This window comes from Eschrichtius robustus, chromosome 16, assembly GCF_028021215.1.
Source record: "Eschrichtius robustus isolate mEscRob2 chromosome 16, mEscRob2.pri, whole genome shotgun sequence".
NCBI lineage: Eukaryota > Metazoa > Chordata > Mammalia > Artiodactyla > Eschrichtiidae > Eschrichtius > Eschrichtius robustus.
This window is the reverse complement of record NC_090839.1, coordinates 5,628,665-5,650,536: the sequence shown is the minus strand read 5'-3', so window position 1 is coordinate 5,650,536 and position 21,872 is coordinate 5,628,665. Positions and strand designations below refer to the sequence as shown.

The window sequence follows — 21,872 nt, the reverse complement described above, 5'->3', positions numbered from 1 at the left end:
GCGTGCTGCTAATAGGAGCCCGGTCGGCCGTAACTCAGGACTTTGAAAACGACTCGGGTTATTTAGTGCACCCATTTGATTGAATGTGCGTACGTCCTGGGGTTCCTGATGCTTCTAATCATGAGAAGGTACTGTGGAACTTCTGGAAAGGTGAACAACTGCTCAGAAAGGCTGCTCAGAAAAACGCCTGCCTGCGGAGCTTCGAATGAGCCCGGGCAGAACGTGCTCTGGGGAGCGGATGATGCGGGGGGAATGGCAGCATCACGAGTGAAAAATGAGCTGGTTGTTCCACACACGTGACAACATAAATCTGGTTCAAGGAACTGAGAGAGAAGAGTAGACAGGAAAGCATACGGAAGAAGGTAAATAAAAACCCGAGGTGATACTGCCGTTACTCCATTAGGGGGTGGATGCATCGATTGGGTGTATTTATTGCCTGCACCCTGTACTTGGTGCTTAGTCACTGTCGCCGAGGGGGGTTCTGCTCCTCTGTGTGTAGAACTTGTCTTCCAGCTGTGTTTGTTTAGCGGCCGTTTGCTGTGTGCCTACTATGTGCCAGGCATGGTTTAAGGTGCAGAGTTTGCTGAAAGGAGTGAGGACACAGACTCCTAGAAGTCAGGAATTTTGCCTTTGCTTTTTTGTCCCTTCAAAAACCCACAAGGATGTTTATTTGGGTTACCAAGTATGATCTGGGCTACCCTCTGATGTAAGTTCTGTAAGTATCCTCACTTGACCGATGAGGGAACTGAGGAAGCATAGAAAGGGTATGACTTGATGAGGGCCACATGGTCCAGATACGAATGGGAGCCTCGGCCTCTGGCGTCCACGCTGTCGGCTACTACACTACTCTGCCCCCAAAAGGGCACCATAGGCCCCGCCTGCAGATTGAAATACTGAACCAATCCCTGTTTCTGATTACCCGAATGGTCAAAGAGGGTCCACGGGTCAGTGAGGTTGACCCACATCTGTACATATAGAAGCTGGTGTCTGAAAGCCCGGACTTCCCATTGCCTTCCAACCCTGGCGCAGTGGACCCTGCCACTTGGAGAGAGAGCCCACAGGGGCTTGTGCGCTGAGGCCAGCCCCTGAGACAGACGTCCATGCCCTAGACCCTGCTGGTCCTGGCCAGGTCAGCCCCCAACAAGGCAGAGAAGGATTGAGAAAGAGGCCTCTTGCATCACAGCTTCCTTGCACCAAGCCAGGGAAAGAAAACTTGCCTAACCTCGGCTTTCGGCAGAGCTGCAGGATGGAATTCTGCCTGATTGAAAATTAAAGAATGGCAGAGACATAACCAGGGCAGAGGTCTCCCCAGCCCCTGCTTCCCATTTTCCTGGCTGAAACACCAACTTACTGACGAGACAAATCTTCCCCATCTGTGTTGGCCTGTGATTCTAGGTACCCACAGCAGATTTCTCACCCCCTTGCCAATTTTACTTTCTCTTGAAATATCCAAAACACCAGAATGAAAGTTTCTTTCCACCTTTACCATTTATTCTACTTGGTTGCCTCTTCCAAGCAACACAGACTAGTTTAGGCAAAGGGGCTCATGGGCTGGCATCTTTTTCCATCAGACTCTGTGGTCATTGTTCAAACAGGGTTTTCTGCGTGTGGGTAGAAGGGCTCTGATTTGGTACTAGGATATGAGAGCAGCATCCTGAGGGTCCGCCGTTTCCTCTGTATTTCAATTTGGAAATATTTTAGGGTTTTACGGCTAAGTTAGATGCCCCAGTCCCTGATGAGACATGCTGGCTGGACCCCGATCCTGGGGGATGTGTCCCGAGTACCAATGCTGTGAATCCCACCTCCCACCCTTGGGAGAGGAGTTGAGATTTACTGAGTTTTAGGAATTATCCCCAGCACGGATCAGAAAAGACGTTTTTGTTCTGAGCCGCAACAAGGCTGGCATGTGGAAGAATTTGCATAGTTACCAGGGAGCGCTAGGGAAGAGGAGCGTTCAGTTCCCGAGCGATTATCATTCTTCCCCATAGAGTTAACTGCGCTGCAAAGTGGATCCATTTTCTCGCTGCAAAATAAGTGCGTTGGATTGTTTTTTTTCAGTAACTATGCAATTAGTTCTTTTTGCCCCGTGCGTTGCCTGGTGGTGCTGTCTTTTCTCTGTGAGTGTGCTTGGAACGGTGTTTGGCGGTGAATCTGTCCTCACTGCTGCACACGCTCTGGGAAAATGGACTTGCTTACTCTGTAGCACCTGAAATCGAGGGCACTGTGAGTCGGAAGGGCCGGCTCAGTTTAGGGATAAGGAAACTGAGACCGTAGAGGGTAAGTGACCGATCCAGGGACACTCAGTAACGATGGCACAAGCGCTTTCAAAGACCACCTGGAGCCGTACCACCCAGCTAGCGCCCTCCACACTTAAAGTCATATGCAAACACATAGGAAGAGTAGAAAACTGGGGATTGGGGCCAAAATCTGGGTATGCTCTGTTTACAGCATGAAACTGATGAAGAGAACAAGGCAGGGTTGTAAAAAATTAGGGCAAACCTGAATGTTAAATTTTCTTTTGTCATATCTTAGTTTGCTGCTCCTTTCCACCCAGTGTAGTTGTGTACCTAAATTAGCTGGCATGTGACTCTGACTTCCCATTTCAATATGCACAAGCAGCATGGATACAAAGTCCTTCCCAGCGTCCAACAAGAAGGGAGGCTTAGCAAGCACAGTGTCACCGGTCTTCCAAAGTAGGGGAGAGGGAAATAAGACAAAAACCAAAGCCACCGTGGACCTCAGAATCCATGGCAGTGAACACATGCAGTGACGAATCGACGGGACTTTAGGGATAGAAGCAGTCCTGGACTGTGTCTCATCCACCTCCGCGCTGTACAGGTGAAGAAAGTGAGGCGTAGATGCTGGTCTCACTGGCTTCTGGGGGAGCTGGAACCAGAATTGCCCCAGGTCTCCTGAGTCGGGGTTCTCTATAGGTTGGGATCCTGTCTCAGTTAGGAAGCTTTTGGCTGCAAACCACAGGCCACGTAACTCAAACAGCCACTCCACAAGGGGAGTTAGGCTCTCACATGGTACAGAGAAGCGCGATGCTAGGCACAGCCTATGAGCAGTCCTGGAATCTGCGGTCCTGACTTTGAGGGCGACTCTCCTGTCACTGCCTGGGGCCCTAGCCTCCATAGAAGCTCACCGTCAGCATCCCACGGAGGTGACCCTGCGCCCTGAAGTCGTTCAGGGGATGGATGTGGCGTGGAATGTTGAATTCCAACATGTGCATCACTTCTGCACACCCAGAGCTCCTGTACGCCTCTCCAGAAACCCGATGGAGAACTCTCCAAAGAAAATAAACAAGACTGGGGACTTCCCTGGTGGCGCAGTGGTTAAGAATCTGCCTGCCAATGCAGGGGACACGGGTTCGATCCGGGAAGATCCCACAAGCTGCGGAGCAACTAAGTCTGTGTGCCACAACTACTGAGCCCGCATGCCACAACTACTGAAGCTCGTGCTCCTAGAGCCCGTGCTCCACAACAAGAGAAACCACCGCAATGAGAAGCCTGTGCACTGCAACGAAGAGTAGCCCCCGCTCGCCACAGCTAGAGAAAGCCCGCGCACAACAGCGAAGACCCAACGCAGCCAAAAATAATTAATTAATTAATTAATTAAAAAATGAAAATAAACAAGATTGTATGGATTTGCTATTTCCGTGGGTCACTAATGATTGCAAGGGAAGATAACGAGCCCTCTAGAAAGGTTCTAACACTTGGTTATCAGCATTCATTTAACATATCTTATGTGCAAAAGTTATGCTTTATTAACACAAACAGGCAAAATGGGTTCCCTCTAGATCCATTTTTATTTCTTCATTGTGGAAAGAATATGCACACAGACAAAATCGTCTCCTGGGAGAAGATTCCCAAATGACACAAATTGTCTTCTCTGCTGGGTGAGTGTACATTCAGCCCAAGACTATGGTCTTAAGACATTACAAGGCTGTTGAGAGACGTGGAAAGGATTAGGTGGAGGGGTGGGGGGCAGGTGGGTGGGTGTGTTGGAGACCTGCCTGCCTCCTAGAGTGACCTTCAGACGAGCGTCCCTCCCCCACATACAATATACCCGCTCCCCACATTGGGCCATTGTCCCACATCTTGCACATAAAAGACGGGACTACGTAATCTTTTTTGTTTTTTAATTGAGGTGAAATTCATAACATAAAATCAACCATTTTGGAATGGAATCTAAAAAAAAAAAAAAAAAACAGGTTCTGAAGAACCTAGGGGCAGGACAGGAATAAAGATGCAGATGTAGAGAATGGACTTGAGGGCACGGGGAGGGGGGAAGGGTAAGCTGTGACAAAGTGAGAGAGTGGCAGGGACATATATACCTCCCAAATGTAAAATAGATAGCTAGTGGGAGCAGCTGCATAGCACAGGGAGATCAGCTAGATGCTTTGTGACCACCTAGAGGGGCGGGATAGGGAGGGTGGGAGGGAGACGCAAGAGGGAGGAGATATGGGGATATATGTATATGTATAGCTGATTCACTTTGTTATAAAGCAGAAACTAACACACCACTGTAAAGCAATTATACTCCAATAAAGATGTTAAAAACAACAATCAACCATTTTAAAGTGTGAAATTCAGTGGCATTTCGTACATTCACAATGTGATGCAACCACCACCTCTATCTGGTTCCAAAACTTTCATCGCCCCTGAGGGAGAACCCCAACCCATCAAGCTGGATTAACATCATCTTTTAAGGACCCTTTCAATTATATGATTCTATGGCTTTAAAATAGGAACTAAACTCATTCAACTCTGTAGAAAACAAACAAACAAACAAAAAACAAAAAACAAAACCCTCCATGCTTCAGAGACTTTTAAGATTTCCCCATAAAAGCAGAACATCTAAATATTTGTCCCTAACAAACACAGCCGGGGTGGATGCTTGGGATTGCCAGGGGCAGATGATGCCGTACAGATCATCACAGGACTGGACAGTGTTTTCCTGCGGTTGGAAACTTCCACGCCTGGGCCAGTTGGTGCCCACGGAGTAGAATCCCTGGCAATGGACACCCAGAGTTGATTTGCGCACATACTTTCGGCTCCAGGACAAGATACGGGATTTACATGGTTAGTTTTCTTATCACCTTCTGGAAGACTGCTGTCCCTTTTATCTTTACCAGGAAAGGGGCATGCTGACCTACGAATTCAGATTCCTGAACTGAGGGGAAGTTTTGTGGTCATTCCCTGGGTGTAATGAGCCTCTCTGTCACCCCCATCGGTGGTGGGGTGGAGTGGGGAGGTCTCAGGCTTGCAGTGGAGAGCCCTTGCTTGGGAAAATGGCTTATTTGCCCTCTCTGGGTCTCAGCGGTTCCACCCCTCCAATGAAAGAATTGGTTGTGAGTGGTGAATTTCTAATGTTTTCTGAAACTCCTCGTTCAAACAGAGATCCAATATGGCAGTCTAATATAATACTCACCACGGGTGAAGTCAAAGATGCTGCAGGTGAGGAAGGCTCTGAGCACATCTCACCTGGCCATTCCCCCTTCCTCCCCCGGGAGGCTCAGAGGGCTGCCCCCAAATCCCTCAGAGCACGGGATGGAAACCACAGATCCTGGCTGTACAGGAACTCCAAGCACTGGTGTTGATGGTCTTTGGAATTTCTGTTTTCATTTTATTGGCCTCAAGGTAACCATTGACCAATGGATATCAATCAAACTGTCCTCAGAATCCTCTGGGAGACGCCACCCAAGTACATGGCTTTGTTTTTCATTGCTTACCTGGAATGGAGCCATTCTGCACCCCTCGCCTCCACTGCTCATTCGTCCTGGCCCTGCCCTGGTTTCCATGTTGCCCTCCTGACGGCTCCATCCACGCAGGCATCCTGTAGGCTTTTCAAAGTCTCGCTCCCTCACTCCTCAGGACCCTGGGGACAGCTAGCTGCAGCTTAGGACAACAAAAAATGTGTATGTGACCTCAGGAAGGCGTAGGGAAGATGATACCTTTAGGTTTGAAACTATTGTTTTTTAGTGTCTGGTCTCTCTCCTTTCAACAAAGAGGTTTTGTATGTGGACTCAACTTTTTAGATGTTTCTTCAAAAGAAGAGCAACTTTGTACATTAGGACATATGTGGCCCCGGGAAAGCTGGGGCTGGGGGGTCCCTGCGGTGTTTGCAAATGCAAAAATGACAAATGCAACTCACAGGGTGGGCCGGCCAGAGGTGGCCACCCACCCTCCCCAGCCACCTTGGAGTGTGTTGAAAAATCCATGAGGGGGTTTGACTGAAGGTCCTTAGGGATTCCAGCAGCAGGGTGACAGTAGAGCTGCCCTTGCAGGTCCCCGTGGAAACCAATGGCCGGTACTCAGTTCTGAGACTTACTTACAACTAAGCCCGTGGGTAAATGGGGAAGACGCAGGGTCACTGGTCAGCCCTTTGAAGACATTGCTCAGTGAGTCCCCTTTGGAGCAGGGAGTCTCCAAGGACAGGGCCAGACTGGAGCCCTAAGACATCATCAACAGAGGGATTAGGGAACTTTGCCTGTTGAGTCCTCAAAACCCTAGCTTCTCTCTGTATCACTCTTTTCTTCTAGAGAACTCAGTACTTTTAGGTAAATCTGGCTCCAATGTTTACTTTTAACATTTTGACAAGGGACACTTGCAAAGGAATAATACCGTCCTTCCATCATGTACATGTGCGTAAGGGGTCGGTCGGATGACTCACGGCTCCTAAATTCTAACTGAACCAACTTGTTCTCTCCAGGAGACTCAGAATGTAGAAACCTTGTAAGTGTTGGTAGCATGTAGAACTGCGCATAAATTCTAGTTTCTCCTTTTTGTTTTTTTAATGTCTCTTTTATGTCTCTCGCCCATTTTCTAATTGGATTTTTTTAAAATTAATTAATTAATTTTATTTATTTTTGGCTGTGTTAGGTCTTCGTTTTCTGTGCGAGGGCTTTCTCTAGCTGCGGCAAGCGGGGGCCACTCTTCGTCGCGGTGCGCGGGCCTCTCACTATCGCGGCCTCTCTTGTTGCGGAGCACAGGCTCCAGACGCGCAGGCTCAGTAGTTGTGGCTCACGGGCCCACTTGCTCCGCGGCACGTGGGACCTTCCCAGACCAGGGCTCGAACCCTTGTCCCCCGCATTGGCAGGCAGACTCTCAACCGCTGTGCCACCAGGGAAGCCCCTTTTTGTTTTTAATCTAGGTACTCTTCAAGGGAATCTAACCTATTGCTATGGAGCAAGGGGTCCTGTGCCCATGGTATAGAAAGCCAAACTCTGACGGCTGGTGTTTGCAGCACAGTAAGGGTATTTTTTTGCAGGGCACCAAACAAGGGAGTGGGAGACAAGCCTCAGACCTACTCCCTCTTGGTCTTTGAGTTGGGGGTGTTTTTAAAGGGGAAGAGCACAGAAACAGGGATTAACCATCGTTTTGTGACATTTCCTACTCATAGTTTCAGGGGTCAGGATTCTCTGGCTTACGACTCTCTGGCCAGGTGGTCCACTGCTCAGGGTCTGTGAGCTCACCTTGCCCTGGAGAAACAACCTGAGTTTGTATGTTAGTGATGAGACCTACGGCAGCAACTTCAGTGCGTTAATGATGCTGTCGATGATGACAGCAGTCTTAGTCATCTGGTCCTGGTTGATTAGTGTTCAGGTAGCATAGGATTGTGGTCAGAGGAGACAAGAAAGGGAATAAAGTTTTGGATAGAGAGATTAGCCCTAAAGTCGGTAAGGGAACTCAGTTTTAGGGGGGCTCAGTTTCAATCCCCACTCTTGTTTTAACTTTTCCCAAATCTTTGAGGGAACAGGGTGATGACCACTCTGGCCTACTTCCTGCTGAAATGAGGCATAGTCCTACCTTAATTGGAGGAATGGAAATGTTTTATACCAAGTTGGAAATATTCCCGAGTTCCAGGTCTTGAGTCTGAGTCTCCCATGATGGGTCCACTGTTTTGGTGCAGCAGACCCAATTAGAAGTAGGAGGGGGAGTGACAACCTGAACTTTAATGAACCTTGGAAAAGAGATCTCATTCCCTGAGAAATTCAGGAGAATAAGCCTGAAAACCAGTCTGGACCTGGCACTTCTGGGGAGACCTGTAGCCAGGTGGTCAGTTGCCTAATTTTATCTCAGTAGGTTTTAACTTCTGATATGGTGTTAACATATACATGAAGGAGCTATTGGTCACTACACGTCTCCTTTTTCTGCTAAACTTTATTAATTTAGTTTTCTGGCTGTGTCGGGTCTTAGCTGCAGCACACAGGATCTTCATTGAGGCACGCGGGATCTTTCATTGCAGCACATGGGCTCTTCATTGTGGTGTGCGGGCTTCTCTCTAGTTGTGGTGTGTGGGTTTTCTCTTCCATAGTTGTGGCACTGCAGGCTCCAGAGCGCGTGGGCTCTGTAGTTTGCGGCACGCAGGCTCTCTAGTTGAGGTGCGTGAGCTCAGTAGTTGTGGCTTGTGGGCTTGGTTGCCTCGAGACATGTGGGATCTTAGTTCCCTGACCAGGGATTGAACCCACGTCCCCTGCATTGTAAGGCAGATTCTTTACCGCTGGACCACCAGGGAAGTCCCTAAACTTTAATCTAAAACAATTTTATTGTCTAGTACTCTTCTGGCTAAAGAATCTAGAGCCTTCTGCTGGGAAGCTATGGCTTGAGCTCTCTCATTTGCCACTGCTATTCCTAAAGTAAGAGAAGCGTTTCCTAGTTACAAGAGGAGAACCTGAGGTCATAGGTTGTGTTTGGCAGCTGCTGGCAGATACCGTTTTGAGAACGGCTGCTGGTATTCTGGTGTCTAATACAGTTCAGAAAATTCAAGTTCTCAGTAATCCAGGAACATGTCTGAAACCACGTCCGCAATGACCACCCAGCTCTGTTTTGGATGCCTGACCCACAGTTACTCTATTTTGACTTCTAAATGCATTTTTTTCCCTTAATGGTTAAAGCAGATGTACATGTCCAAATAGGCTGTTCTAGTTTAAACCATCTATAAGCCAGGTATGAGCCCCATACCTCAATATGTGAAAATTTCTTTTATCATTTCCCCTTTTTGTTTGCAGATTTTCCAGTAGATTGAGATGTTTGTCCCTTGCTGCCTGTCTTGGCTCCTTTATTATCCCTTGGTGCTATGCCTCCTCTCTGTTTGTAAATAAATAAATAAATTAATTAATTAATTAAATAAATTAATAAAATAAATAAATAAATAAATAAATTTGCGTAGCTATCCACATCGGGGTAAAACTAATCAGATGTAGTGAACAAACTCAGAGGTATGCTAATAGGGAAACATTTTATAGGCTGTATATTTTATCAGTTATACTGAATTGTCACACAAACATTGCACATAGCAACAGACTTAAAGCAAGCAGTGATATATGTCATGAGTAATTACACTGTGACAACTTCACTAGAGAATTTTCTTTTTATCCTGAACATTGGGGCAAGAGTATGGTTAAAAGTAAAATGATAACTTTCAATTTTGAAAGGGAGACAAACGTTTGGAATGACCTAGATATTCAATAAATTTCCATCATTTAACTTAATTAGAAAAACTCTAAAGTTTCAAGTTACCAAAATCTGGAGAGACTGTTTTTAAGTAGATATTCCTAAAACATAAAACGTTCCTAAAAATTTCCCTTAAAAAACCTCTGTTTACATTTGATTTACTTAAAGACTTCATCATATCAAGTTATGTTTCTTGCTGACGAATTTTGTAACAGAAACAATATGAACTTACTTGACTTTCAGTAAACCTAGGTACAATAAAAGTATTATACTTGGGCTTCCCTGGTGGCGCAGTGGTTGAGAGTCTGCCTGCCAGTGCAGGGAACGCGGGTTCGAGCCCTGGCCTGGGAGGATCCCACATGCCGCGGAGCAACTGGGCCTGTGAGCCACAATTACTGAGCCTGCGCGTCTGGAGCCTGTGCTCCGCAACAAGAGAGGCCACGATAGTGAGAGGCCCGCGCACCGCGATGAAGAGTGGCCCCCGCTCGCCGCAACTAGAGAAAGCCCTCGCACGGAAACGAAGGCCCAACACAGCCATAAATAAATAAATAAATAAATTAAAAAAAAAAAAAAAGTATTATACTTAACGTTGATGACTCTGAAGACATGCCTATATTAATTAAACCAACAAACTTAAACTAACCTTAATACCAAATATTAATTTAATATTGAATACTTTCCAGATCATGTGAACCTATAATTCATTCGGGTTAGTTTATTTCATATTTCTGAGAATTATATAAGTGCTTAATTTCCTTTAAGCCAATTAAATAGAGCTCATTTACAAATGAATTGTGGTAAGACCATCCAAAGATAAAGACATATTCGTAATCCACACGTAGACATCCATCCATCCAGACAGAGATCTCATAGCTTCATTTTAAAACTTAGTCATGAATCAGGTATTACAATATAAAATTTGCTGGTTTATAAATGAGTAAGTTAAATTTAAATTAAATTCTTTCCACCTTTTTTTCCCCCCTCAGTTCTCAGGAATTGGAAGGATCTACTGTAGTAGATAAGGTACAAGTTCCTGAGAGCCCTGGGAGAACATTTACATCTCAAGGCATAGGGAGCGAAAAGCAAGTTCCCCTAGAAGGACTTGTTCCTTAGGGTCAAAATTCTGAAAAGATGTTTTATCAAGCCAGCAAAACCAGTTCTGGATTGTCCAGTGAGCCTCATCTTGGGAATTTTTCTCCAGAGTCTAAAGAATATTATGGCCATTATGACAAAAAAAAAAAAAAAATATATATATATGTATATATATTGGCTTTAGTCATGAAACCAGAACTAAAGGTGGTCCAATGTTGTAGGATGCATCCTAAATGGCTATTTTTAGGAACTGAATTTCTGTTTCCCATGTCTGCCAATTAAAATAGTGCACTTTCTTTAACACAAATATACACTCACACACACACGCACATATACACACGACAAAAACCAAACCAATTCCAAAAGCAATCTTAGGCTCTTACTTTTATCAAACCCAATCCCTCCCCCAATACCTGGCAATGGGCCCAGGAAGTCACCAATATACAAAGATAAAAGTTTTCAGGGCTTCCCTGGTAGCGCAGTGGTTAAGAATCCACCTGCCAATGCAGGGCACACGGATTCGAGCCCTGGTCCGGGAAGATCCCACATGCCGCGGAGCAACTAAGTCCGTGCGCCATAACTACTGAGCCTGCGCTTTAGAGCTGGTGAGCCACAACTACTGAGCCCACGTGCCACAACTACTGAAGCCCACGCACCTAGAGCCCGTGCTCCACAGCAAGAGAAGCCACCACAACGAGAAGCCTGCGCGCCTCAACCAAGAGTAGCCCCCGCTCTCCGCAACTAGGGAAAGCCCGTGCACAGCAACGAAGACCCAACAGAGCCAAAATAAATTAAAAAAATAAAATAAATAATTTTTTTAAAGAATGTAAAGAATCATTAAAAAAAAATAGTCTAAGAAAAAAATGGAAAATTAAAAAAAAAGTTTTCGGCCCGCACCCTTGTGCCGGTTGCTTACCCGTAGATGTCTTCCAATCCCCAAACCATTCCTTTACAGCAAGCCTAAAATATTGCCCAGGGGTGCTGATGCTTGTTCCAGAAGGGAATTCTCCAGCCAGATCCCCAGGCCAAAGGGACCTGGGCTGCTGCTGGATCTGCAAAGGAGAAGCCGCACACCAGCAGAGGGTCCGCAGCCCATCGGCGCTGACTGTTATCAAGGGAGGTGCAGAAAGCAGAACTCTGACAGCGGGTGTTTGCAGCAAAGTAAGGGTTTATTTGCAGGGCTCCAGGCAAGGAGATGGGAGACAAGCCTCAGATCCGCTCCATCTTGGTCTTTGAGTCGGGGGTGTTTTATTAAAGGGGAGGAACGAAGAAACGGGGATTAATCATTGTCTTGTGACATTTCTTAATCGTAGTTTCAGGGGTCAGGAGCCTCTGATTTATGACTCTCTGGCCAGGTGGTCCATGGCTCGGGGGTCTGTGAGCTCACACTGCCCTGGAGAAACAACCTGCGTTCGTAAGTTAGTGATGAAATCTAGAGCAGCAACTTCAGTGTGTTAGTGATGTTATGACATCAATGTTCTGAGTCATCTAATGCTGGTGGATTAGTGTTCAGTTAGCATAGCATGGAGTTCAGAGGTGACGAGAAAGGGATTGAGGTCAGAGAGCAAGGGAACAGTTTTGGATAGTGATTAACCATAAACTCAGTAAGGGGACTCGATTCTGGGGGACCTGGTTTAACTATTACAGTTTTTACTGGCAAAATGGGAATCTCTACCCACTCGGGGAGATCAGCCACACTGGTGTAAATGTGTGTTCTGTGTATGTACGGTTGTGCCTTTGAATGGCCAATTTCACTGATATCAGATGCTAAGGAAGTGTCCCCAGCGACGGAGCATTACATTGTGGTTGAAATTAGACAGGACACTCACTTCTGTGCGGCTGATGGCATTACTAAGAATGAGTTCCAGTGACCGTCTAGGCAAATGACTTTAAACAGAGACTTCTCCTGTTGTACTTATACTGAAAGATTCGGCTGGCTGAATTAAAAAGCTGAATAAATGAAACCTAGCGATGGGCTGATAGTTTCGGTGGAAGTTGGTGACACGTGCACACCCAATGTGGCAGTGGAAGCAAAGCCCCGTAGGATGGTCCTCCAAGTACTCCTGGTCTGAGATTGTCGTTCCCAATGCCTTGTGATTGTCACAGCGCCTTGCAGACACAGTCACAGAGCCATCTCAGTTCACACTCCACGGGGGAGGCGGGCAACTCCCCACCGCCCTCCTCCGCCGGGGAGGGGGCGCCCACTGAGCTGTGGCTGCGGGGACTCGGGCCTTGGCCCCGTTCTCCCGACTTCTCACCTAGTGTTCTCGACACGCCGGCCAGCAGCTCCATAGCTCATTAAATTCGACTGACGTTCTGACGGCTTGCAAAGCAAATTCTTTGCAGCTGTTATAAAGGTCTCATTGCTCAAGTGTAATCTAGCAAAACCAGCCCCCTCCCCTCCCCGGACGCTAAGATTTGCAAGGGCAACAAAAAGTGTATAGTCGACTCCAGAAATAACTGCATCCAGCCTGGAACTCCTTGGACAATACATGGAAGGTTCCAGAAAGGGCAAAGGTTCCTCCCAAGGGGCAGTCCGGTGTGCCGCTCCGGAGCCCAGTGGCTCCTGTTCCAACCCTCCCTCTGCCACCCACCAGCCCCGGATTGGGGAGTAGCCGCTGGGCCCCCTATGCCTCAGTGTCCTTGTCTGTACACAGACTGTTCGTGGGCTCCACCTCAGATGGTGGCAAGGAGTTAAGTCGATACAAAGCACTTACACCAATGCTCTGCATTTATTCATTCAGCCCCTACCGTGTGCCAGGAACTGTGCATACAAAAAGGGAACAAAATAGGCAGAAATCCCTGCCCTCATGGAGTTTCTTTCTATTTGGAGTGAGGGCAGGGGGCACACCATGGACACTCTGTAAGGTTAATCGCCCCTAATTAGGTGAGACAATTGCCAATAGCCGCGCACCGTCCCGTTGCATTTGGGGGTGTTCTTCCCGTTGGCCTTTGACTGTGGGGTGATGCCTCACCACTGTCTCGTTCTACCAACCAGCAGCGGTCCGTACACAAGACGTACTGCCAAAACCCCCGAGGTCCCCCCGAGCCGGTGCTCTGTCCCACCTGCCTGTCAGTGGGAGGGCCTGTGCTTTGCATCAGCAGGGGACTGGGTCAGAGTTTCGTCAATCAGAAGTTGTGTAAGGGTTTGCTATGGCTGGGCCAGGGGCCGGAGGCCTCCAGCACTCATTAACGACTATCTGTTCAATGATTATCTCCCTGGGGTTTATTGTGGTAAGCCGGTCCAAAGCATAACTGACCGTGGCCGTGGCCGTGATCCAAAGACCAGCCCCTGACGTCAGAGGTGAGCCTCCCTGGGTGTGGCCGAGGGGCTGGACCTCTGTCCTTCACGGAATTTAAAGCCAGGAAGTTCTGCCCCCAAACACCAGACAGGGCCTTCCCACTGGGAACGCACGCTTACCCGCGGGAAGAGCCTTGAAAGAGACCTTTGGGTCCCTGATCCGGATCCTCCAAAGAGAAGAAAGGTAGGTGGAGCTGTTCGTTTACGTCTCTCACAAACTGCAGTGCTAACAGGAACTGGCTTGCTTCTTTCCTCCCAGCCCCGACTGTCTGGCGAGGGGCAACCCGGACAAGGCGCGTGGAGTTGGAGGGCATCCGTGGTTGTTTTTGTTCAGGAAGCCTGTGCTTTGTCTATTGCAGGAACCTTGGCGCCCGTGCCCCTCAGCCCAGCCCCGCAGAGATGCCTCCTCAGCTCTCAGACGGCCTCAACTACTCAGCCAAAGTCGTCCAGGGCACCCTGGACAGCCTGCCCCAGGCCGTGAGAGAGTTCGTGGAGAGCAACGCCAAGCTGTGCCGGCCCGACCAGATCCACATCTGCGACGGCTCCGAAGATGAGAACCGGCAGCTGCTGGGCCACATGGAGGAGGAGGGTGTGATCAAGAGGCTGTGGAAGTACGACAACTGGTGAGCACAGCCTCGGGGCCCGGCGTTGGCGCCCTCCGCGCCGCCCGGGGTGCAGGTGGGAGGAGGTGGACGAGGGCCTTGGGCAGGGCCGGGATGGGGCTGTGTGGTTTGCAGACTCTTGAAAAGCTTAGGAAAAGAGCCAGAACCACAGAAACTTAATTTTATGACGTTCGCAGAGCAGCCCAAGTCGTCAATGAGGGGACGCGTGCGAATGCTCTCTGCAAACTAGGTCCCCGATCCAAAGGAAGGTTGGACAGTCCCTGTCCTAACAGACTAGCTCCTGGTCTAGTGTGTGTCTCCCTGACTGTGTCCCTGGCGGCATGGCTGTGTCCACACTGATGGAGTCTCGTTAGCGCGGCGGGCACTGGCCAGGTGTGGGAAGAACGTGATGATGAAGAACTGGTCCCTTCCTGAACGGCGCGGGGCTGAGGGCGTCCAGGGCGCAGATGCCATGCAGAACAGCAGCCCTTCCTCTCCAATCCTAACCTGTGTATTTTTGCTTTTTGCAGCTGGTTGGCTCTCACTGACCCCAGGGATGTGGCCAGAATTGAAAGCAAGACGGTCATCATTACTCAAGAGCAAAGAGATACGGTGCCCATCCCCAAAACCGGCCTCAGCCAACTGGGTCGCTGGATGTCCGAGGAGGATTTTGAGAAAGCGTTCAATGCCCGATTTCCAGGGTGCATGAAAGGTGAGTGGAACGTTTATTTGAGCAAAATATCAGCAAACCTTTTATTATTGCGTCTGCCCTAATGTTACTTGTCATAGAAACTCCCACGGCCTCAGAGAGCCTTACATTCCACATGTGAAATTGGCCGTGTGTTGAAAATGTACATCTCAGTTCTGGTTTTGTAGACTGTCTTATACGACCAGGGAAACGATTTCTACACGTGTGGATTTAAGATAGCTTGGTGGAACCCAACTGCACATTTATGAAAACTCTTTGATTTTGGTGGAACCCAACTGCACATTTATGAAAACTCTTTGATTTTGGTGTTCTGGCCACTTTTCAGTGGACCCTGCTAAATCGGGGGCACTGGTGGCAAGCAAGGCGTGATGTTGTCAGAGGGGGATCTTGAGAAGGGTCCACCGAGGAAAACAGCGGTGGTTGTTTGTGAGCCCGGGGTCATTTCTCACCGCTTCCCACCCACCGGCCCCGCAGGTCGCACCATGTACGTCATCCCATTCAGCATGGGGCCCCTGGGCTCGCCTCTGTCCAGGATCGGCATTGAGCTGACAGACTCGCCCTACGTGGTGACCAGCATGCGCATCATGACGCGGATGGGCACGCCCGTCCTGGAAGCGCTGGGGGACGGGGAGTTCGTCAAGTGCCTCCATTCCGTGGGGTGCCCTTTGCCTTTAAAAAGTAAGCATATTGTTTCAAAATCAAAAGCTAGAATTGAAAAAAAAAAAAAAGCAAAAAATAAGCTTCGGCTTAAACCCAGGCGGGGACGGTGCACACTGATGTGGGCGTGTCCTTCCGTGCAGAGCCTTTGGTTAACAGCTGGGCCTGCAACCCGGAGATGACACTCATCGCCCACCTGCCCGACCGCAGAGAAATCATCTCCTTCGGGAGCGGGTACGGCGGGAACTCGCTCCTTGGGAAGAAGTGCTTTGCTCTCAGGATGGCCAGCCGGCTGGCCAAGGAGGAGGGGTGGCTGGCAGAGCACATGCTGGTAAGATGCAGGAAATTCTAAGTGCGCGCTCTAGAGGGTCGGGCAGAGGAGGGGAAGTGGCGAACCCCTGCCGCGTTAGAGTTCTGACAATGCTCCAAGGACAGGTCTAGAAATTCCATCAGTAATGATGATGGAGACACCCTCCTAGACTAAAGCGTGGACCTCTGTGGCAGAAAGGAACGAAGCGCTTAAGGAGAAATCTTGCCTCCAACAGATTCTGGGCATAACCAACCCCAAGGGCCAGAAGAAGTACTTCGCGGCTGCCTTTCCCAGCGCCTGCGGGAAGACCAACCTGGCCATGATGAACCCCACCCTCCCAGGGTGGAAAGTAGAGTGTGTGGGGGATGACATCGCCTGGATGAAATTTGACCAAGAAGGTGACTCTTTTAGGCCCAAGTGTTGATGATAATAATTGAACCTAAGTGAAGTTTTGGCTTTCAGAACGTACCAGATTCTCTTAAATACACAGTGTTTGGATTTTTAATTCAGTTATTTCAGTTCTTGCAAAAGCTCAGACATATGTATTCCATCAGCATTCTTTAATCTCATATCCAATCGGGATTGAAATGGGACCCTATATTGCTGTTTGTTTGTATAATAAGTTGATTAAAATAGCTTGGTGGGGGACTTCCCTGGCGGTCCAATGGTTGAGACTTCACCTTCCAGTGCGAGGGGTACAGGTTCGATCCCTGGTCGGACAGCTAAGATCCCATATGCCCTGGGGCCAAAAACCCAAAATATAAAACGCAAGCAATATTGTAACAAGTTCAATAAAGACTAAAAAACAAAATAGCTTGGTGGGAAACTGGTGAGGAAGAAAGAGTCAGAGTTGACTGATAATGCTGGGATGAGAAAAGAGAAATAGATTCTAGGGAGGAGGATAAAAATAAAAGACTTGAGAATTTGGTACAGAAATTAGCCTGGCAAGATATAAGAATATATGTTATGCTTCGCTTGGTATTTACTTCTACTACCTGGTTTAAAACTTTCCAGGTAACTTGCGGGCCATCAACCCAGAGAACGGGTTTTTTGGTGTCGCTCCTGGAACCTCTGTGAAGACAAACCCCAATGCCATCAAGACCATCCAGAAGAATACCATCTTCACCAATGTGGCCGAGACCAGCGATGGGGGCGTTTACTGGGAAGGCATTGACCAGCCGCTGGCCTCGGGCATCAAGCTCATTTCCTGGAAGGGCAAGGAGTGGGACCCCAAGGATGGTAAGCGCCCCCCCACCCCGGGAGGCCCGGGGCCCCAGCCCACGGGCGTGTGTGTCGGGCCAGACGCTCAGGGCCTCTCCTCTCTTGCTGCTGCAGGGGAGCCTTGCGCCCACCCCAACTCGCGGTTCTGCACCCCTGCCAGCCAGTGCCCCATCATTGACCCTGACTGGGAGTCTCCGGACGGCGTGCCCATCGAGGCCATCATCTTCGGAGGGCGCCGACCCGTTGGTGAGGCTCCCCTGCATTCGGGCTGGGGACCGGAGGACGTGGCCCACTCTCCCCTTTGCCGTGACCTTGTCGGAGGGTGTCAGGGATGCAGAGCTTCCTTTCCAAAACGGCAGGGTAATGAGCAGGCTTCAGCGTAGAACGTACTCCGGCCACCTAGAACTTCTGGATCCTTGGTCCTGTGATGCCGCCCCCAGATTGACTTTGGCTGCGTGGCCTCCTGCTGTAACTTGACGTGGCGGCATCTGCCCTTAGCTCTGGGGATGCAGGATTAGCTCAGTTAGAAAGACAACACACAGCTGCGTCTTTCCATTTGTGAGACGGCATCGCCGGCCGAGGGGTCTGGGTGTCAAGGCCTGTAAAGAACGTTTCTTTCTCCTGCTAAAGGCGTCCCTCTGGTCTATGAGGCTCTCAGCTGGCAGCATGGCGTGTTTGTGGGTGCGGCCATGAGATCGGAGGCCACGGCAGCGGCAGAACACAAGGGTGAGTCCGGCCAGCATCTGGAGCCGCCGAGGAGGGAGATAGACTGCTCTCTCTCTGTGCCTCTCTGTCTCTGCATGTCTCTGTCTCTCTCTGGCTCTGTTTCTCTATCTCTGTCTCTGTCTCTCTGTCTGTCTCTGTCTCTGTGTTCCCTCTCCGTCTCTTTGTCTCTCTGCCTCTGTCTCCCTCTCTGTGTAGAGGGGTAGAGAAAGCCAAGTGGCCGTGTCAACAGTAAATGTGCCGACAGCATCCTCTAAGGCATCATTTACCAACAGAGCCCCCCTGTTAACAGGCAAAGTCATCATGCACGACCCCTTCGCCATGCGGCCCTTCTTCGGCTACAACTTCGGCCAGTACCTGGCGCACTGGCTCGGCATGGCCCAGCGCCCCGAGGCCAAGCTGCCCAAGATCTTCCACGTCAACTGGTTCCGCAAGGACAAGGCCGGCAGGTTCCTCTGGCCGGGCTTCGGCGAGAACTCCAGGGTGCTGGAGTGGATGTTCACCCGCGTTGGCGGGGAAGGCGGCGCCAAGCTCACGCCCATCGGCTACATCCCCGACGAGGACGCCCTGGACCTTCGGGGCCTGGGGGACGTCAACGTGAAGGAGCTCTTCCACATCTCCAAGGAGTTCTGGGAGGAGGAGGTAGAAGACATCCAGAAGTACCTGGAGGAGCAGGTGAACGCCGACCTCCCCCACGAGATCGAGAGCGAGGTCCTGGCCCTGAAGCAAAGAATCAGCCAGATGTAATCACACCCCAGACCTCACCTGGTCCTCCGCCTCCAATCCATACAGAGCAAGCGAGCGAGAGAGAGAGGGACGGGGCTTCCCGAGTTCTCACTGCCTGCAGCACCGCAATGACCGCACCCAGGGGCCGATCGAAAGACACCTCTTAATTTTTCTGATAAGACCACAGCAGAGTAAGGCTAGTCACTAATGAGGCTGTGGAGGGAAATCTCAGCAGGCTCCAAAGTTCACTATGCAATGCACGTTTGTTCAACTTAGGGACACTCAGGCTCAGAGTCTTCTTTGTTCTTTCTCTTTAGCTGTATCAGTTAGCCGGAATGCACGGAAGATACTTGAGCTGTATATATGTGTACGTGTGTTTGTGTGTCTGTGTACTGTTGTCTAAAGCACATTTAATGACTCTGGAAAAATCTTGGGCAAGATTACCTACTAGTTGTTGCTAGAAAGCGATGTTGCTTTGTTATTAATATGTGTGTTTAAATTATTTTTATATACCGTGGTTCCTTACCTCTACATAATTTCAACGTTTTCCCTTAACACTTCTTGGAAAAAAAAAAATCACAAAATAAACTTTTATAGAAAAGATGGATTTGTTTGCTTTGTTTTTCTTATTAGAACCACCAAAAACAGGGAACTCTGATGAAGCCCTTTGTGACGGAATCCCCTGCGAAGAACGCAGGACGGGCAGGACCCCCCTGACGGAGGGGTTAGGTGGGGTTGGAGGGGGCAGGACAGAGCCAGGTGGGGAGGTGTGAGCAGAGAGAATGTCACCCAGAGGTGACACTGTGCCACACTTTTGATTTTCTGAGTTAACCACTGGTTAGCACCTAGAAGCCACTAGTTAGTGCCCTTGAACAATTCCACAAACCTTTAAATGGTGGATCTTGTGTAACTGGAACAGGAGCATTTAAAATGTGCTTTTTGACAAAACTTTGGGTCTGGGGGCTCGGCTTTCCACAAGAATTATATCGTGGCTAACTTCACAGGTTTTTGTCAAGAAATACTTTTTCTGAGCAAATGCTTTTCTCCACTGTCATCCATAGGGGAAGAGAGTAGAGGGAAAAATGTCCTTCAGAAGAAACAGCAAAGGGGCTCTCCAGGCATTGATGGAGCGCCTTTTGTATACAGAGTGTCGTGCCATTGGTGGGCTCACAATGGGCTGCCTCAAGCCCGCCCCGGGCCCCTCTGCCCCCGATGTTTGCTTATTGGGTCCTCCGGGCAATCCGAACGAACCACACACTGGACGGGGCCCGCGCGTTCTGTGGATACACAGGGCCTCCTCTGGTTTCCGTTCTCCTTTCTGGGCCGGCTCTCCCGCTCAGCACACCCAAGGCGTGCGTGTTTTCAGGGGGGTCAGGACGCCTTGGCTTGGCTCGCTGCCACAGCTCACAGACTCGCTGGTTCCCCAAAAGTCCTCTGTGCCTTGCAGGCACCATGTGGAAGGTCAAGCTGAGATTCCCCCTATTTTATAGGTGGGGAAACCGAGGTCAGACGGGTCCGTCGGGGCTGGGAAACAGCAGCCGGATTTTCCTTCTCCTTTAAGGCGTTGAGAGCTGACGGGGCTCTGCCCACAAAGTGTCAAGTTCTGATAGCAAAACCACTGATGGGAAAAACCATTTAACTCAATTAAACGCTATCTGCTGTATTAATTTAAATCAGTGGCTTTCAGACTTGTTTTTCCTTTTCGCTGCAGAACTCTCGCTTGATATGTACTCTGACTCAGAAACCCAGCAGCTAAGGGAGACACAACAGGAGGCTGGGCAGGTGTCGGGACCCAGGCCCCCTGGCTTCCTTTCTTCCACCCCCTGAGGCAGTTCCTTGGATCCCTGAGAGGCACTTCCAGGATATAGCGTGGGCAACATTTTTAAAATGCATGCCCCTGGCCCCGGCTTCCTGTTCTAGGCCCTTGGTAGGCTTCATCCCTTTTCAAGCAAAGCCAGCCATCTCAGAATTCCCTGTGCACAGCATCACCCACCCAGCCAGCAGACCCTTATATGACCATGTTGCCACCTGGCCCAGGAAGCCTGGAGGACAGCCTGGAGGAGGTGCCTTAAACAGAGTAAGAGTTTTCAGGGAAACAAAAGGACTCAGCACTCGCCATTGGCGCCTAAGTCAGTTTCCGAAAACCGTGCCCACTGTGTTCCACCTCCAAGTCCTAGTTTCTGTGCTGGGCCCTGTGGCCACAATAATCAGGAAACTCTGACCTTGATGGCTGACATTATAGTGTTGTGCCTGAGCCCGAGCAAGGCAGGAAGGCAGGTAAGGCCAAGGCCGTTTGCAGGTGGTCAGGCTGAGGCCCTGAGAGTGGCCCATTGGTCAGGGTGGGATGGGGGTGAGAATGAAAACTCAGCCTCCCAGTTCCTGGTCAGCCCTCCTCCCAGTACACATGAGTCCAAATCAACACAGGCACTGACGTTCTCTACTGGAATCCAGTGTAGGAGCTGCCCCCTGACCTCCATGGGTTCCTGGAGCCCTGCTGGGGTCTGGGTTAAAGACCAGAACACAGTAGGTACATAGCACATATTGAGCCAGGACAACAAACCTGTCCCTATGTTCACCCGAGGTTCTGGGGGAGAATCCAGGGGAGCGGGGCAGGTGAGGGGGAGGGGCCGGGGGCTCTGGGAGTCGGGAATTGCAGGGCCCTCTCCCCTTCCTCCCTCTCTCCTTTGGCCCACCCTAACCCAGGGCCCCCAGTCTGCCCCTGCTCTCGCCCCTCCGGGTGCCACACAGCGTGTTCCTTCCCAGGCTTTAAGGCCACAGACAGGCGCCCTGGAGGCTCCTGGGCCTGCTCCCCTGCCAGAGCGGTGACCTCTTCTTCGTCCTCACTGCCAGCAGTTGCAGCAACAAGGGACCGGGTCCCATCATCTATGGGAAAGGGCTGGCTGCCCGATCCCTCCCTCCTGCCCTCCTTCCTTTCCTCAGGGGTAGTAAATACTGGTGACCTTGGACACATCCCAGCTCTGCCTTTGGCCAGCAGTGTTACCTGACATGACACCCTGATCCGTGCCGTGACACAATAATACCTCTGCTGGAGTCCAATGAGTATGAAATGAAA

General features: G+C 49.7%; 1 protein-coding gene across 1 annotated transcript; it reads left to right on the top strand.

Moving 5' to 3' along the window:
• Nucleotides 1-13,941: 13,941 nt before the first annotated feature.
• Nucleotides 13,942-19,402, top strand: PCK1 (phosphoenolpyruvate carboxykinase 1). The gene is made up of 10 exons (XM_068566055.1): nucleotides 13,942-14,035; nucleotides 14,211-14,474; nucleotides 14,984-15,165; nucleotides 15,637-15,840; nucleotides 15,963-16,150; nucleotides 16,365-16,527; nucleotides 17,144-17,368; nucleotides 17,465-17,596; nucleotides 17,981-18,076; nucleotides 18,366-19,402. Exons 2-10 carry the CDS (start codon nucleotides 14,251-14,253, stop codon nucleotides 18,818-18,820), a joined length of 1,869 nt encoding a protein of 622 aa, XP_068422156.1. The 5' UTR covers nucleotides 13,942-14,035; nucleotides 14,211-14,250; the 3' UTR covers nucleotides 18,821-19,402.
• Nucleotides 19,403-21,872: the final 2,470 nt, after the last annotated feature.